At 45.5% G+C, this 18,483-nt stretch overlaps 3 protein-coding genes and 2 long non-coding RNA genes across 6 annotated transcripts in view; 2 read left to right on the top strand and 3 right to left on the bottom strand.

Moving 5' to 3' along the window:
• LOC134188342 (uncharacterized) overlaps nucleotides 1–6,933 on the bottom strand; it is a 16,511-nt gene extending 9,578 nt beyond the window's left edge. The window contains exons 1-8 of the mRNA XM_062656536.1: nucleotides 6,912–6,933; nucleotides 6,728–6,850; nucleotides 6,537–6,662; nucleotides 5,058–5,129; nucleotides 3,331–3,450; nucleotides 2,050–2,196; nucleotides 760–879; nucleotides 444–482 (exon numbers count right to left, since the gene is read on the bottom strand). Of these exons, the coding sequence (XP_062512520.1) occupies nucleotides 444–482; nucleotides 760–879; nucleotides 2,050–2,196; nucleotides 3,331–3,450; nucleotides 5,058–5,129; nucleotides 6,537–6,662; nucleotides 6,728–6,850; nucleotides 6,912–6,933 (769 nt within the window). The remainder of the gene's footprint in view (nucleotides 1–443; nucleotides 483–759; nucleotides 880–2,049; nucleotides 2,197–3,330; nucleotides 3,451–5,057; nucleotides 5,130–6,536; nucleotides 6,663–6,727; nucleotides 6,851–6,911) is intronic.
• Nucleotides 6,934–8,302: 1,369 nt separating this feature from the next.
• Nucleotides 8,303–10,528, bottom strand: LOC134187975 (uncharacterized). Its single transcript, XM_062656160.1, has one exon. The coding sequence runs from the start codon at nucleotides 9,968–9,970 to the stop codon at nucleotides 8,627–8,629; it is 1,344 nt and encodes a 447-aa protein (XP_062512144.1). The 5' UTR covers nucleotides 9,971–10,528; the 3' UTR covers nucleotides 8,303–8,626.
• Nucleotides 10,529–11,901: 1,373 nt separating this feature from the next.
• Nucleotides 11,902–12,868, top strand: LOC134188341 (uncharacterized). The gene is made up of 4 exons (XM_062656535.1): nucleotides 11,902–12,012; nucleotides 12,381–12,557; nucleotides 12,613–12,789; nucleotides 12,863–12,868. Exons 1-4 carry the CDS (start codon nucleotides 11,902–11,904, stop codon nucleotides 12,866–12,868), a joined length of 471 nt encoding a protein of 156 aa, XP_062512519.1.
• A 2-nt stretch (nucleotides 12,869–12,870) lies between these two features.
• LOC134188210 (uncharacterized) lies at nucleotides 12,871–16,961 on the top strand. Its single transcript, XR_009971295.1, has 3 exons — nucleotides 12,871–13,092; nucleotides 15,004–15,351; nucleotides 15,410–16,961. It is a non-coding gene; the product is annotated as an uncharacterized LOC134188210 (long non-coding RNA).
• LOC134188209 (uncharacterized) lies at nucleotides 16,876–18,483 on the bottom strand. Of its 2 annotated transcripts, XR_009971294.1 has the most exons (4): nucleotides 18,213–18,483; nucleotides 17,837–17,936; nucleotides 17,386–17,547; nucleotides 16,876–17,322 (listed from the first exon to the last, which is right to left on the bottom strand). It is a non-coding gene; the product is annotated as an uncharacterized LOC134188209 (long non-coding RNA). The 2 variants fall into 2 exon arrangements; XR_009971293.1 differs by lacking the exons at nucleotides 17,837–17,936; nucleotides 18,213–18,483 and having other exon boundaries at nucleotides 17,386–17,624.

The raw sequence follows: 18,483 nt of genomic DNA, 5'->3' as shown, positions 1-18,483 counted from the left end.
CGAAAGCAGCTATGTAGCCAGGTAAACACTCCAACAAACAGGCAATAGGCAGGCAGGCGAGTGAACAAGCAGGCGGGCAGGGAGGCACGTAAGCGAGTAGGGATACATACAGGTGAGGAGACACGTGGGCATGTGAGCAATCAAGGAGACATACAAGCACAAAGAATAAACAGACGCCACAACACATGCATACACGCACGCACGCACAAACAAACAGACAAACAAATGTGCACACGTATACAAGTAGTGACCAAAGTAGAAACATAGCTAATTGCATAAAAGAGAGGACACGGGACAAGACCCCTTCAACAAGTCACTAGCCAAACAGACAGACACACAAACAGATAAAACAAACAAACAACACAAAAACAAATACATCCAATGATTTTTAATGAAAATGTTACCAGCAAACAAATGTCATTTTGTTAACACCTAATGCTTACATCTACACAATGCAGGAATCCACAGCATCAAACATAACACTACACATAAACTAAAGAATAAATAAACATTACTAAATATGACAAACAACTGTTAATAGAATAGATAAATAGACAATTAGAGTAGAAAACTCTCAATCTAAATTTACTCTAAACTAAAAAAAGAAAGATGAATGGGCTGTGTTAGTATCAATACATGCAACCACATTATACTTAACACAAACACACAATACATACTTCTATTGCTTAATTTATTACTAAACTAAGAAATAAAATTAAAAATTAAATTTATGGCAAGATAAAGCTCATAGTTACTCACTCAGTGCAGTAGACTCTTTGTTGTTCAAAGTACGATTCACCTCAACGGCTTCTTTCAAATATCTCACTGCATCATCAAACATCTCTTGGTGACTCAAACACCGCCCAAGTTCGTGAAGAGCTAGAGACACAACAACACGACCGTCAATGACTCATCTCTTCCAGTCCTAGTCTCCCTTCACAGTCTGTTAGACTTTCCCAACAAGTTCACTGCTCAACAGAGACTACAGACTAGACATAGTACATCTAAATAAAAGCTCACTATTATAGACTGATAGAATAATGTTTAACGAAGTTACACATAGTTGACTCCGCCTTGATAGTGCGTGCCATCAGTCAACGGTCACAGGAGTGCATGGTAAGCAAATCTTGTGTGTTTCCGCGTGTCATGTGTAGACGGTAGTGGTGCGAGGTTTCTTCCTGCGAGTCATGCACAGTAGCATAGCACGTTTTGCAGTTCGCACGTGTGGACATTCTTCTTTCGATCATTCTTCTTCGGTCAAGAGCTTATGGCAAACAACAAGCAACCAAATGCCGCAGTGGACCAGGACACGACCATCGGGTTAACCAAACATACACTTGCAGTCGATGTTGGAAGACGCAGCGAAGACAGCGCAGCACAAGTGGTGGCTGCGCTCACTACTCGAGGGGGTAGAACGGCCTCCCTTGCTGGTGCTGCTTCAGCAGGTGAGAGCACTCCTCACTATCGCTACCTTCTTACAAGCAGTTTCCTTGCATGCCGGCTGTACATTGGATCGCACACAGGCTCGAACTCTTGCATGCTTCCGGCAGTGGCGCAGCTAAGCAGTAGGTGCTAACTTCCGTGGCCGTCGTGCGTACGTACGCTGACGAACTCAGGTACCACGCGACAAATCTGCATGCTTGCCACGAGTGGCGTTAATTGCGTCGAGCTTTCAGGGGCAGGCAGCGTGCAGATCTCCAAAAAACGAATAGTGGTGCCACATTGTGAGAGATGTTAGCCTGATTCTCTCAGACACGCGTCACGGGTGTGGGCGCCATGGGTTTTTGTCAAGCGCGGGCATTGTGCACAAACAACTGCGAAGGTATTGGTGAGCATCAGGGCAGCGAGCCACCGCCAGTTGGCAGCAAAAAAGAAAAGATAACAGCACGGCGCAGCATGACCACAGAGAAGGCCTGCGGCTTTTTCTCCTGGTATACGCAGCAATGTAGCACAGTATCAGCGAGAGAGGAAGTCATGATGCAAAGCAGGGTAAGTGGTTGGCATATTTGGTGGCGCACGTCATTGTGTATAGGCGTCTCGTGGTATTACCTGACTGGTCGCTCCGAGCAACCACGGCACGAGAGTGGAGAACAAGGCCAAGACAGCAAGCTACCTTGTCCATCGGAGCGGCAGCGAGCCATCTTTTCGAGGCTGCACGCCACCTCGTTGTTTTGAGCTGCAACAGGCCGACCGACTCTTAGCACACGGTACAGTTGTCTCGGACACATGCACACCGCTGTTGGCATACAGAATACGAGGGTTAACGGAGTAGTCCTGTGTAAAGTCTGGAAGACATGTCCCATCCCAGTGCACTGGAGCACGTGGCACTGCTGGATGCAGAAACACGTGCGGCAGCAGATTCGAGAGCTCCAGTCTCCTCCCCTATCTTGGACGTCGCAACGAGTTGTGGCGTGCTGCAGTCCAGCTGGTTCTCACTCGGTGAAGCCTTCCCACCCAGCTGTTTGCCTGACAATAAGAAGCTGCAGCAACTGGCAGACAAGGAGTCTAGGCAGACAGCTGGCAATGGCAACCGCGGCGGGTCGCTAGCCTCATGACATGGGTACAGTGCTTCGTGACGTACGCCGCTGTGGTGGCCAAGGCTCACCCTCATCGCATGCGCGACTTGATAGTGTACCTACACATGATAGTGCGAGAGGCGCAGCGACACGGAGGCGACGCCTGGAGGAGCTACGATGCGCTCTTCCGGAAGATAGCGGCACCCAACTCCGTCATACGGTGGGAGCAGCCATTACCATCGCTATACGCCACATCATTTCTGGCAGCTCGGGCATCAGCAGCGGCTTCATGCGAGAACTGCAGCGAAGGTGACCACAAGTCAAAAGAGTGCGCACTGTCACCTGTCACAACATCACTCTCCAAAAGTGGAGGTTTTGAGCAAAGCGCACCTTACCATACACCTTGGCGGTCATCGGCGGAAGGTAATGGTCGTGCTGTTGGTCCCGGTTTTGCAGACCGCCCAACTTGCAAGAAGTGGAATTTCAGCCCAAGTGGATGCAAGGGCTACCCGTCATGTTCGTACCAGCACGCTTGCTTGCGCTGCGGCCTCCATAGCCACAGTAGGAGAGTGCCCAGACACACCCACGTCAGTAGTGGTGAAGGAATCGGCACAAGCGGACTGGCTTTCTGCTAAGCGAGAGTAGAAACAGGCTCTACACAGAGGACGTGAAAAAGGAACGGACCGTTAGGCGGCTGTTGCGTTATACTTAACACAAACACACAATACATACTTCTATTGCTTAATTTATTACTAAACTAAGAAATAAAATTAAAAATTAAATTTATGGCAAGATAAAGCTCATAGTTACTCACCCTTTGCAGTAGACTCTTTGTTGTTCAAAGTACGATTCAGCTCAACGGCTTCTTTCAAATATCTCACTGCATCTTCATACATCTCTTGGTCAATCAAACATTGCCCAAGTTGATAAAGAGCTAGAGACACAACAACACGACCGTCAATGACTCATCTCTTACAGTCCTAAGGCCTGTCCACACTAGACCAGAATGGATCGCGATCCGATCGGGATAGCGAGCGTCCACACTGCACTTTGAAAACGATACCTCCGCCTCATTTCGCTATCACGTGACTGATGACCGATGTGTATGTGTGGTTTCTTTGCTTGTAGAAAGCGTTGATACAGCAACGTAAGGTGAGCGAGAACAAAGAGGGGTGAGGAGTGCTAGATGTTCCGACTACACGCGTAGTGTACGTGAAGGTAACGCCCACTATTTCTAATTGGATTCAACCGATCGCGATCGAATCCACCTCGCGATGTGGATCGGACGGATCGCGATCCGATCGCGATCAAGTTGCAAGTGTGGACAGCGTTGCGGTTGGACCGCGATCGGATCGCGATCCAGTTGCCAGTGTGGACAGGCCTCTAGTCTCCCTTCACAGTCTGTTAGACTTTTCCAACAAGTCACTTCTTAACAGAGACTACAGACTAGACATAGTACATCTAAATAAAAACTCATTATCTACAACACACATACAAGACAGACAGACAGACAGACAGACAGACAGACAGACAGACAGACAGACAGAGAGAGAGTCATCCTCCACAAGCTGACACATGTCTTCCCTGGAGAAGAAGATGAGAACATACACAATAGAGACTACCAAAGTACTTTGCATTAGACTAAAGCTGAACTCAGTACATTGCTTGTATTTAGTGTTAGAAATGTAACGTAGAGTTTGTGTTTCAATAAATGAAATTGACAGACAGACAGACAGACAGACAGACAGACAAGCAAACAGACAGACAAGCAAACAGACAGATAAATATACAACCACACAAATAAGACAAAGAGGCAAGCCAGCACACAGCCGGCCATGCAAGCACAGAAGCATGCAAGTAGTTGAGCACACACGCAAACTGCAGGCAAACACACAAGCAGACATGCAGCCACTCAAAAACACAGCCATGCAACCAGCCAGGCAGGCAAGCAAGAAAGCAGGCAAACTGACAAGCATGAAATCAGCTATGTAGCCAGGTGAACACTCCAACAAAGAGACAGACAGGCAACAAGCAGAGAAGCAAGCAAGCAAGCAAGCATGCAGTGAAAAGGCAGGAGGGCAACAATTTTAGTTCCAGAACTAGTTAATATCAATAATAATCAATAAATTATTAACTAATTAATTAATAAACAAATGTTGATACAATAAATAAATGTGCACTTTTAGATAGAAACCTCCAATTTATTATGTACATTTCCTCTAGATACTGTAATCAATTACAATAGATATTGACGTTCTATATTACGTTTACGATGACCAAGCCAATTGAGACCGACCAGCCTAGACAGGTGTTCCCAACAAGGTGTGAATCGTTGAACAAACCAGCATGCATTTACACTGCTTGTTTAGAAGGGAGCCAGGTAAGTGTGACTCATTGTCATGTGTCCTTGTCACGTGGTAAAACATGGACATCACAGCAAATACTTTCCGTCTGTTCTTTTTGAAAGATGGCATTGGGTGTGTCAGACAAAGTGGCTCATGAGACTACAGACTACAGGAAACGAAGCTATTCTTTACAAACGTTTGCAGTCTAGGAAACGAGCAATGCTACTCACTGCTCTTGATGATGACTGCTGTGTCACAGTTTGTGTCCCTAGAACAAGACGAACAATGAAAATGGATGCAATGACTCGTCATCAGACCATGCCATGTCCAAGAATACATAAGCTGTGCCTGCCTTGTCCATATCTGAGTGAGCCATCTAGCATACTCACTTTAACACTACTCAATAGGACCATGATGCACCAAGCCAGCTTGCTTGTTTTCAATGAGCTGAGCCAGCAAGCTCCAACCACTCCCAGCTTGGCCCGGTCACGTTTACACTGGCATGTTCGATCAGCAGCACTGAGCTGGCGTGGCCCCAACCTGGTTGAATGTGCCAGTGTAAACGAGGTATTATAGTGAGAGGAACTCATAATAATGAAAGCAACAAATATGATTATCTGAGATACTTACTGGTAGCAACATGTGGTTTATATCCTAATCCAAGTGTTCTTTTAATACTTAGCGATTGGTTTAGTAATTGGAGTCCTTCATCATACTGCCCTTGTTCAGATAAACATAACCCCAACTCATTAAGTGTTGTACAAACATAAACAATAAATATCAATGATCTCACACAGATACCCGCTAACCAGCAGGTGAAGAAGATGGAAACAAAAATGGTCTGACTATGTGTGACTAATAACCATATGATTTGTCTGCGGGCCTTGGACTAGCAGCAGCGGAGTCATATAGCTGCAAGACGCGCCGGAATAATGCCTCCCCTGCTGCATAGTTTCAGACAGACAGAGATGTACTGAAAGACCACTAGCTGGGTCCAATTAACTCTCGTAGTTTTATGTTTGTGATGTTGTACTATACAGACAGACAGACATGCGCATACATGCACACAATGCACACACACATGCACAAACACAAGCAAACATGCAAACACATCCACACATAAACAAACAAACAAACAAACATGTACATGTAGTAACACCTAATGTGATGAGTCAATTTTTGCTCATTACTGCTGCATGTCTAATTATCATTTAAAGTTCTAGTAACGTTTGCTCTGCATCTCTATCTACTGACAATAATATCACATTTTGTAATGAGATCTTATCTCTTGTTGATGCACAAGACAGAAGTCTAGCAAGAGAACTGATAAGTCAATGAGTGTCTCTTCTGCTAAGTGATTACTTGCAACAATTAAAAAGCAAAGTCTGCAACCATATCATTTCAAGACATTCTCATTACAATATCCATCACTTCTATAAACCCATCCGATGACTATTGATATATTAACACAGTTTTAGTGCTAGGACTAAGTTAATATCAATAATAATCAATAAATAATTAATTAAGTTAATAAACATTGTTGATAGAATAAATGAATGTGCAATTTTAGATAGAAACCTCCATGTAAATTTCATCTATACAATCAATAACGGTTGATATTAATGTTTTAGTGAGAGAAACTCATAATAATGAAAGTGACAGAAATGATACTTACTGTCAGCAAGAAGTGGTTTATGTTGAGCGCCAAGTGTTCTTCTGATGACCAACGCTTCATTAAGAAACTTCTCTGCTTCTTTATAATTGTTTTGCTTACTTAAACAAAATCCCAAATCATGAAGCGCTTCAAAAATGGATAATAGATAAATTAATATCAATGATCTCTACATCTAACACAAACGCTCTAACCAAATGATCTGTCAACGAGACTTCCGCCGGCTGAGTCATAAAGCTGGATGGCGCGCCGGTATGATGACTCCGCGGATTGAAAATCATTTTGGGCGACGTAGTCATCACCAGCTGAATATGCAGCTACAAACAAAGTGGAGAAACAGTGAACAACAACTCGTTAGGTTCTTTCCAACAAACATACCTTTAGCTTCAGCCAATGTCATCTCAAGATGTACAACGCATGCACACGAAGCGTGCACACACAAATCTACGCAAAAGAGACCGAAAAACACTGTTCAGTATCTAGTAGGCGACGATACTCAAACGCTCAGTTGTTACTGTTAGGCTGGACAGTGAACAGAAGCGCCACGCCGCCTCTGCGCTATACTGCACAAGACGGCAACGAAGACGACTTACCTACTCGAATTGTCAGTACTGTAGGTGAGTAAAAAGCTCGTATCCGGGCTATGTGAGGTGCGTTAATTGGTCACGAGATGTAGAGTGCCATGTCCGGGTATTCAAGTCAAGGGCGCGTGCCATGGACAGCATTGAAGAGCTTCTGATAGAAGCCGTTAGACGGCTTCCTTGTCTGTTTCTTTGCATTAGTAGACATATTGTAATAGTCACGTGGCTAGATATTGTGACAATTAGTACGTAATCTAATTATAGTCATCAGAGCGCAGCTCACGCACGCGCTCCGTCATATTGTGAACAGCGATCCGCTGCGCCGCGGATCGGATGCATATTGTGAACGTGCATACGTCTATTGTGAACCAGCCTTTACTGTTTCTATCAGTTATTGATAAAGGAAGGTGGAAAGCAGGATAGAACAAGCCAGCATGCAATAAGATCTGCAATAGCTACAACTAGCCAATACCCGCAGAGTTTCTGCTGAAGGTGGCGAGTCACTGCGTTAGTCTCGCGTAGCCAGACCCCTTTCCGCCGCGGCCTCCCCGGCGAAATGGGGTCTGGTGTACGGCCTTTGATGTCGTTGTGTGCCGCGTAGCCAGAAATCGGCTTTCTAAAGACCGGATTTAGTTTCTTAAACGCTTCACTAAAGATGAGACTGGTATACACGCAATGCAATCCTATCTCAATAGCTTCTCTTGTTTCGTAGAGAACAACTCGAAGACTACAGCTAGAGTCGTTGCTGTTTGTGAAATCTGCATGTCTACAGCAGCGATTAAACGCGGCCGCGGGGACGTTGACGTCGACAGGCTTCGATTTCATGCAGACATGATCGACGTCGTACGATCTAGCGTTGTGCGCTCGTGTCACAACGGAGACTGAATGCAAACGTACTGGATGGATGCGAACGTACTCAGTGCTGTTTGCTGTTTTTTGACGTCTAAAGCGACCGCATACAGTCCGGAGTGAGCGATATCTGGAAGGGCTTGGAGTTGCATGACGTCATCGACACAAGATGAGTCGTCTTTCTGTGTTTGGGTAATCATTTCATGTGTTTTGTGCTTTGCTTTGGTGAACACATACAGTAGCAACCAGGAAGAGACCAAATCGTTTAATCGCTGCTGTAGACATGCAGATTTCACAAACAGCAACGACTCTAAAGTCTGTCCCAGCATTAAAGTCACAACCGAAAATGGGCAGCTGAGGGGCCACTTTGGAAGATACGGGATTGATACGGGCATCATTGCATAGCTCTTGATTCCCTTTATTCAATTATGGCAACGTGTTGTTGATAGGGTGTATTAGAGAGGAGATACAGCACACTTTAGAAATATAATGAGATAGAGGGTGGAGTTATGTCAATCAACGTTCTCTAAATGCATAGCTTGCCAAATTAGTTTCAACTCTTTAAGATAAAGACTGTAATTGAGACTGAAGTTGATACTCTAATGGACATATAAATTAGCTACCTGCTGTTGCTACACCCTGTACAATACCAAAGGTCAACAGTTAGTCACTTTCTGTATCGCTAACAGTTACTTCAGACTCAGAGCTCGAGGTGTCGCCATGGCCTACTTCTATTACCATTCGCTCAACTAGGTCGTCCCTCAGTCCGTCTACTTCCCAATAGTGTTTCTCCACCTTTTCTCGTACATGTTCCACACAGCCAGCCCATCGATCTGGTGTGACTTCCAGCATTCCTTCTCTGGCAAGTTGCAAGATGTTCTCCATAGTAAAACCACTGATCCCTGTATTCTTTCTAGCTGCATAACCTTTGACTTGTGCCCATGCGAGCTCTATAGGATTTAGTTCACAGTGACCAACAGGGAGACGCAAACAGCAGTGTCCCTTTTCTTGTGCAAAGACGTCTGTTTGGTATACAGAAACAGGATTGGTTGCCCAAATTAAGAAATATAGTTCAGCTTTTAACATCTTCTTTTCATGACGAATTTTATGCTTTGCAAGCCAGTCTAACATATCCTGTTTTCTGCTTGACTTGGTTGGTATTTTTTCAACAACTGCGTTGTGGTACTTGGCATTATCCAACACAATCACAGATCGAGGTGGACAGTTTGGTAACAGCTTCTCTCTAAACCACTCCATGAAATGTAAAATATTCATTTCGTTGTGATAATCGCCTGAGTCTCTTTTGCCAACAAAAATCAGTTCAGCTCCATCAATCCACTTTTGCTCACAACCTGCATGAAGGATTATGAGTCGTTTTCCTTTACCACTAGGAATCTTGAGGCCACCTTTCCCGTCATAGTCTGTCCAGCATTTTGTCACTGTATGGTGCTGATTTAGCCATGTTTCATCAAGGTAGATAATAGGCCTACCTTCTGATCGAAATCGTTTGATTTCTTTCAGGTATTGGGCTCGTGAGGCCACAATGCGGTGCTGTTCGTATAAACATTTTTTTCTGTTCATAGTTTTATGTCGAAAGCCCATTCTGCTAATGATCCTATGCAAACTTGCCCTTGAATATGGAAACTCCTCTTCTTCTACTAGAGCAGCATGGAGTAGTGTTAATGTGGGGAAGACTTTGTCAGTGTAGAATTTATGAATTCTTCTCCTGATTACAGCCTCTTGAAAATTGTCTGTGTACTCTCTAACTGGTCCACTGTGTTCTTTTCTCCCTCTCTTCCTTGGACTTTCAATATGTTCCTTATCTCTATGTTCTCTGCAGATTCTGTAGATTGTTCTCTGGTGCATCCCTGTTGCTTCTGCTACTCTCTGGATCGGTTTGTCCAGAAGGATGGGGCCATCCTCCTTTTCTTTCACAAAGAAATCTCTCACGGAAAGCACAATTGACTTTTCTATACTTCTTATATGTCTTCCTGATTGTGTTGCCATTGGAAAATAGATAGAAATTGCTGGGTTTTTTATAGGCAATGCGTGGGACCTCCAAATGGAATCTCTGGTGACTGCTATAAACTTGTTACGTCACCTGCACTACACAGTCTGTTTCCGGTTTGGATACTGTTATCATTTTGCTTCTGAAAATGCATCTGAGTTCTGATTGACTGCAGACTACTAAGTTAGAACTTGGACTGTAACAGTTATGGGGCTTATTGAGTTCCAACCAGCCGCGTAAAAGAAAATGCGTTGCAATTGTTTTTACACAGCTGCAAAGGACAGATGTCCGCTAATTAGGCAGGCCCTCCCAAGTTGCACACCACATAGATCTACTGAAGAACTTCTTGTAGCCAAGCTACTGTAGCTAAAAGATTTGGATGTTGTGGGTACGTACAGGGAACACTTACTTATCTAGTACCTGTGTTAGTTTACCTGGAGGGGATAGTAAACTGAGGCTAACTGGATCTATAATTGATTGTTGCAACAACATTGCATATGGTCCTTACAAGGTGCAGGGTTTCCTCAGCCACTCCCAAGTTACTCCCCCAAACCCGTTATGACTTTAATTCTGAGACAGACTTTAGCTGTAGTCTTCGAGTTGTTCTCTACGAAACAAGAGAAGCTATTGAGATAGGATTGCATTGCGTGCATACCAGTCTCGTCTTTAGTGAAGCGTTTAAGAAACTAAATCCGGTCTTTAGATAGCCGATTTCTGGCTACGCGGCACACAGCGACATCAAAGGCCGTACACCAGACCCCATTTCGCCGGGGAGGCCGCGGCGGAAAGGGGTCTGGCTACGCGAGACTATCACTGCGTAAGCACAACGAACAGAAGTAACTTCAAGTTCCAAAACAGTCGAGTCCTCGAAGGGAGTCCCGGACAGACGAGTGTAGCGCATGTGCTGCCCAGTCGACATCGCACTCGTCCGGCGCCATCGCGCGCCGATCCGTCCAACCGTTCGGCCGCTTTGCGTGCGTCATACGTTCTGTACGCGAAGCACCGCACCGACACTACAAGTCACGTCGAATCTGTGGTCCAATGCGAGCATTGGCATTGGTTAGTTGATATGTGTGTTAGGCATGCGAATTTGAAGACATCGACTGGCACGCTCACTAACCCAGCGATAACAATGACGTATACGTACACTCTACTGTAATGCACGAGACGATACTCACGTATCTAACACAGGCGAGAGAGTTCAACAACGGACTAGACTAAAATGACTCACTTTTCAGATGATAGTCGACCGATTTGTTGCTGTGAGTGTCCGTGGCAGTAAACAATTACGCATGCGTGTTTGCAAGACATGGCTCGGCGTCTCTCGTGTGCTGGATTTACAATATCCAAACGCGTCGCGTGTGTCGCGTCGCGTCATGTCGCGTATTACAAATTCAAATTGTAAATGGTCGACGCGACGCGACGTTCGACAGACGCGATGCTCGCGATGCGACGCGTCGAAATTTGAGCGTCGAACCGGAAGCTGTTCACGTCGCGCCGGAAGTAGCACCTTGATCTCGACCAATCACAGCCAACTATAAATGCACGTGTGGCTGTCGTGAGCAATAATTATTGATTTCGGCGCTGTACTCGACGTTGAGCGGTCTATAGATTGTGTAGGGAGCTGTCCTTGCTTGTGGATGATCAACTGCAAGATGTACAAAGACCTGCGTGCAAGGGAGAAAGCGTAGAAATTGATTTTGAGCAAGTTGGGGGTTCCGGCAGAGTTGTGCTAGTAGAAAATCGAAGCGCGGGTGGTCAGTTCAATAATTCAGGCAGCGACGTCTACGGCGCGCTGAAATCGTATCGTGAATGTTTCGATGCGATACGTGCCACTCCCACGCAAGACAACGTGCAGGACGCACGAGACGCGACGCTCAAGCGTTCCCACATTGTAAATCCAGCTTATGGTGGTCACACAGTCGCCGACATGCGAGTGGCAGACCTTCGCAAAGAGCTAGACGACCGCGGTCTCGACAAAACTGGCAACAAGGCTGTTTTCGTTGTGCGTTTTGCCAAACTTTGTCTCTCACGCCGACGGGTGTGCGTCGTTCTGCACTCATTTTGCAACTTCTCGTCAAGGCACTGGCTGCCGAGGGGAAATCGAGTTGAAGGAGAGTGATATCAGGCGTTAGGAAGTACGAAAGGTGGAAAAACCACGTCGAGAACGAGAAGCAAAAATCAGAGTAATTATCATTATTCGGAAATTTGGGGACGCCGTTATGTTGATTTTGCTGTTTAGAAGACGCGGGCGGAGACAGTGGAAAGACAGAGCAGGTACACGCTCATATACATTAGAGCAGGGGTCCCTACCTAGACATAGGCAGGGGTGCTATGTTCGGAACTTTGCGAAGGGCATATCCATTTGTCCATTTGTGCGCGCGTGTATGTGTGCGTGTGTTCCTGCATTGCTATTCTGTGTTTGTCTCAGATTGTTGGTCTCCAGTGTGTGTGACTGGTTCTAAACCATCTCCACGTACTGCTCACACACTGACAGCTGTGGATGAGAAAAGAGTCATCTTGTTTGGTGGTTGGGATGGTGAGGAATATTTGAATGATTTGTGGTTATTGGATGTGCAGAAAAAGGTAGTGTGTGTGTGTTTGATGGTGTTTATTTGTGTTTCATGTAATTTGTTTGTAGATGTGGACTCACATCACACCATCTTCTCTATTGTGGCCACAACCAAGAAGTCTCCACACTATGTGTACAATATGCTGTAAAGATGAAGAGATTAAGGTGTTACTGATGGGAGGACATGATGGAAGTGTTATGAAAGACTGTTGGATGATAGATGTGATGAGAGGCAGCAGTGAGAAGGTGAGAAGGAAATGAGAGTGTGGGCGCACAGTTTGAATTGATGTTTGGTCATTGACGTGTTGTGTTAGCTTAGGATTGATGGTGACGTGTTTGCTCGCTTTAGTCATTCTGTTGGTTGTGTTACACTATCAGGAGAGCAGCAGGAGTGTCCATAAGGTACACGTGGTGAGCATGGACAACTCTGACCCCTTGGTCTACCGGAAAGAGTCATGCATCTGCTGCATATTTTGTTCCTGTATGATCAACACACAACAAGCACGGCTCTACAACCTATTAAAGGGATACAGACAGAACAGATGAAAAGTGAGAATTTGTTCAATTTATATGCAGTTGCAAAGGTGCGATGAGTGCTTTCACACACACACACACACACACACACACACACACACACACACACACACACACACACACACACACACACACACACACACACACACACACACACAAGCTCCCCATTAAGCATAGTCAGAGTTCGAAAAACCTTAAGTAATGTTAGTCGTCAAAGCAATTCTTATTATGCCACGCTCCTCAATAATGTACACGGGCATGCCTACTTGTGATGCTCAGAAGTTATTAGTCAAACAGTCTTATAGGTACTCAGGGTTCTTGCTACAGTGTGGCACCATGGCGCAGTGCCACGCTCCTTTAGGAGTGCGCCACACTTAGAAACGGCAGATAGGAGTCCAAAGTCTACAGCTAAGGAATGTTTGAGAATTTCATACTACTGGAGACAATACTAAAGGTGACAATAGCCACAAATCTAGGCTTTTGCAAAATGACGCGGGATAATAGCCTCGCTCCGTGACGTGTACTGTACACACAAGCTGTTGATTGCAGTCCCAGATGCGCTGCCTTTGATTCTACTCCCGGATGCCCTTCCAGTGATCTGAAAACCATGCTCTTGTCTGGCAAATGTACACCTAGAATCTACTGTAGACTGGTCAAAGCAACAACAGTGGTACACGTCAATCAACGTCCGACTAGACAAACTTTGTGTACGTTTGTCTACAAAACTTGCGCATGCGCAATTGATGAACATCGCTAAGAAGTCGCAGTGCATGATGTAATAGCGGGTGTTGGGCATGTGTAGTGTTGTCGTTCTAGCAGTGGACGTTGCTCTAGCAGTTAACGCTATACTCATTACGCTATACTCATTACACTATACTCATTACACTATACTCATTACACTATACTCATTACAAAGTGCTTAGTGACGATCGAAGTTGATTTCTGTGCAAGGGCAGGGCATGGCAGTTGAATGTATGTCTGCTACAATGCAAAGTTTACCTCACTTGAGATCGGCTCTTGTCAGACTGTAAAGAGCAATGCGTTGTCGACCCGCCCATCCCACCACACTCCCAAAAATGTTTAGCGAGAACCGTGGGTACTTACTTTTTGTTACACTCATCCTAGTTCAATAGTATGATGCGGCAATGTAACCATATGCAGGCACAGAAGGCGCTTCATTCTCTAGATTAATATCTAGGTTCAAGGGTTTGGACATCCTAGAGTTTATAAACTGATCAACTGATATGCAGGAGCATCATCTGGTATCAGATTCGTAGCCAGCAAATCTAGTTGGCACTGAGACAAGAAACTAGTAGCTGGCTTCCAGGAATATTGGTATTCGTCAGTCTCGGCTTGAATTTCTCTGCCTTCGACTTCTGTTGCACATTTCAAGTTTTGTAAGTGCTGAATGCACACCATTGTACGGGAAGCTCGTCAAAATCAAGCGTATTACCTAAGTGTTTCCCGGGTGCAGGTAAGTGTCATTTCTTGTGCACATGCTTAAGCGCATTAGGATCGCAGAACACACGGGTGGACAGTTTATGTTCATGTAGAAGGCAAAGTTGAGGTTTTTATGTACCCAGATTATAGTTTTCAAGCTCCTATTAAACTCCGAAATCTGGAAAGTCTATCTTCGTCACGATTTACCATTCCTACGGCATGGCGACTTCCTAGGCTTGACTAGTCGCCATTCATGTGACAGAGATTGCCATTTGGCGACTTGGTGGCCGGTTTTTCGAACCCTGATAGTCGTACATGTTCTACTACATGTAACGGTAAGCGCACTGTGCAAGTGGCAGCACTCTCCCAAACTATAGTTTCCACCAGCTAATAATAGGTAATTACCCGAGGCCCGGATATCTGGGCTAAGGGTATAGTAGTGGTCTGGTGTGCGACTGACCATACTTTTATATTTGATTATTGCAGATGCAAATGAAGCTATTGCGACCAATAGACGAGAAGTGGTTTCATTACCGACCAATAGACAAACGTGATGTCATCATAAGGCTCCACCTCTCTTTGTTTGTCAGCTGTGCTATGAGAATTCAGCCATCAAAGTACAGACATGGGAAATGTCTAATTGGTAGCAAGGAGCACCACCACAATTGTTCAAGTGACAATCTAAATTGTAGTTGATTACATCATCAATACCCAAACCTACAGATACAAATAGACATTGCAATGTCCATCCCTATCATTAGGTCGACAACCTTCCACTGAAGTGTGACAAAGCTTGAAGAAAAAGGATGTGGCACCCAAACTGGCACCCTAATGGTACTGTACAACGTCCTTGCATGTTGCAACTTATGTTATTATATTTTCTTTCTTCTAGTACTGCAGCCATGCATCAACGCACGGGCACCCCAGCAGCAGCTTTGCCATTTGCACAACCCTATTCAGCACCAGCACCAGTAGCAATGGCACTTGCACAACATTCCTCAGCAACAGCAACAGCAACAGCAACATCAGCAACACTACTTGTACTCCCCCCCCCCCCCAACATCACCTTTCCTACTTCCAACAGCAGCACCAGCAGAAACTCTATGAGCAGTAGCAGCAGCAGTACTGGCAGCCCTAACAACATAACCCCCAACAACAGCACAGACAAAGGAACTGCACCAGCCCATGCACCAGGACCAGCACGAGCACTTCAACAACAACAACAGCCTGCAAGCAGCAGCACCACCATACACCCACAGCAACACAAGCAATAACATGAGACGAGTAACGAGAACAACAATGTCGCGGTGGAGAACGAGATGTGGCTGCAAAGTAAGAGAATATAGAAGAATGATACATGTGACGTGGTGTGTGTGTGTGTGTGTGTGTGTGTGTGTGTGTGTGTGTGTGTGTGTGTGTGTGTGTTTGTGTGTGTGTGTGTGTGTGTGCTGTAGCTCAATTGGTTAGAGTGCATTTGGAGAGTGGAAACATCCAGGTTGCAAGTTCAAGTCAGTGATGGCGAGCTATTGCATAATTTCCTTAAGCAGAAACTTACAACTCAAAAGTATAAATGAGTACCTGGTCTTTGACTTGGGTGGACATGACCGCTGGCATGGCAGTAACATCATGCAGCAGATGGAAACATGTGGGCCTTGGTGTCCAGTCCCAGACCTGTGCCATAGTCAATGCCGCTGGATGACTCCGGCCAAGCTCCAGATGGATTGTAGCGCTGGCCCTTATACCTTGACATAGCGCATGGAGGCTCTGTCTCTAGAGGCAGGGGAGCTAACTCCGTAACTGACCCTATAGTCGACGTCGAACAACGTGGAGGGCTTAACGTTTGTCCATTGTGTGTGTGTGTGTGTGTGTGTGTGTGTGTGTGTGTGTGTGTGTGTGTGTGTGTGTGTGTGTGTCCAAGGTTGAATGTGGACCACATAGAACTCCAGGTCCAGCCGAACCGATTGGACCAATCGGATGTGGCGAAAGTCGTGGAGATTGTAGTGAATGTGGAGCACAGGGAGATGAGACAGCGGGAGTGTCAGGACAAACTGGAGCAGAAGGAGTTGCAAGACTCGAGGGCCCATAAGGTAACTTACACGTGGTGAGCATGGACAACTCAGACCCCTTGGTGTACCAGAAGGAGTCATGCATCTGCTGCATATTTTGTTCCTGTATGATCAACACTCAACAAGCAAGGCCCTGCAACCTATTAAAGGGATACAGACAGAACAGATGAAAAAGCTAACTTGGTGAATATGTGCACATGAAAATGGTGTCTGGGTATGCCAGGCCTGTGTGTGTTCTCGAGTTTGTGTTGCAGTCGGCTTGTGATAGTAGTGCAAATACTGATTAGATAGATTAGAGTATAACAATTATTGCTGTACTTGTATTGTGATATATACCAATGACTGACAAGGATGTAATGCAGTAAGCATGAGACTATATGCTAGAAGAGTTATTGTCACACGTGATGACACAGTTGGAAAGTTTGCTCATGTACTCATACCAACACTACATATCCTTCTCACACACTCACAAATGTCCAGCTTTCATTTTTCCTCTTGTTGCACAGGAAAATCCTCATCCCAAAGTTGCCAGTTTCTTTCCCTTCGTCGACATCACAGCCATCAGTTATGATCACATGCCAGTGTGACCAGTCTCTGCTGTCATAGTTGATGCACTCGGTCATCTCTCTGATGAGGATCCTAGCAGGTGATCGAGCAGTAAACATTCAGCTCCACCAGGGTGACTCCCATGCTGTAGACATCCGTCTCCTTGCTTCTCCTCACCCATCTTCCATTCATCCTTTCAAAACCTAGACACACACAATCAAAAACGGTCGACAAACCTACTAATATGGACACACACAGATAGTCACGTGTTCATTGGACATGTTCTCTGCTGATGAGCCGGCACTCTATGACAGAGAGTGAACGCTGAAGAGTTCAATGTGAAGTATTTGCTCTCGACGCTGTCACACTTGAAACAAGCAGAGATGATGAGCAGGTTTCAACAAGTGAACACACACACCTACAATAACACACAATAAGACACAGCTGTAGCACACAAACAGATAAAAATGACACACATAACTTCCCGCCTTTTTTCCATTCATACCAACCAATACAGAGTGAACACGAGTGCATCCTACAGTCTGTTACAACGCCGAAAAGCTCAACTACCACTCTACAAGCGCCCACGCCCACTCCCCACAAACACAAATTTCTCACATCGAGAGCATCAGCGACAGCTCGCACACACACGAGACGTTTACGACACCTACATCGATCCAAACAGGTGACGGCACTACACAACAAACCTTTCCGCTCGCATCAGACGACGCGTCGTGCGTCGACGCAAGCTCGCTCGTCCCACGAGATTCCGACGTCGATTCTGCCATTGTGCATTCACTCTGCGAGCTGCAACACAAACCGTCACACTGACAAAGTCCGAAACGAAACGACGCGACGACGAGCCGACACGCCGATCGACGCGGCGCATCGCACAAGACGAAGAATGCAAACAGATAGGAAAGAGCAACAGGAAGGGAGACAAGTTTGCAGTCAATACGCAACGAAGAAAGGCAAGCGAGACAAGCAGCGGTCACCGTTACGATATGCGATCATCTCCGCGAGCGTCGATGTCGTTTCTCTTACGAAACAGGCCACAAATGGCGAGCGTTAAAAGAATGTTACCTCTCACACGTCACTCACTCTCACTTGTCTCTTCTGTGGTCAAACGAGAAACGATGCAGCGAGAAATGACAGATACAGACATGGGCACAATTATGGAGCCACCCCTGATATCAGCTGAGGCAGGAAAATCAACAGAACATTGCAGATTTATGAATATACCTGCTGACCCGCCTAGAGCTGATGCTACATCAAATCATGCTAATTGAGTATTGATATTGTTTTGATTGGACGCTTTGACAACTCGTAGCAACAACGATTAAGGGATGACCAG

Source organism: Corticium candelabrum, chromosome 12, assembly GCF_963422355.1.
Source record: "Corticium candelabrum chromosome 12, ooCorCand1.1, whole genome shotgun sequence".
Taxonomy (NCBI): domain Eukaryota; kingdom Metazoa; phylum Porifera; class Homoscleromorpha; order Homosclerophorida; family Plakinidae; genus Corticium; species Corticium candelabrum.
Note: the sequence above shows the minus strand (reverse complement) of the source record. Positions and strands in the feature narration are given on the sequence as shown.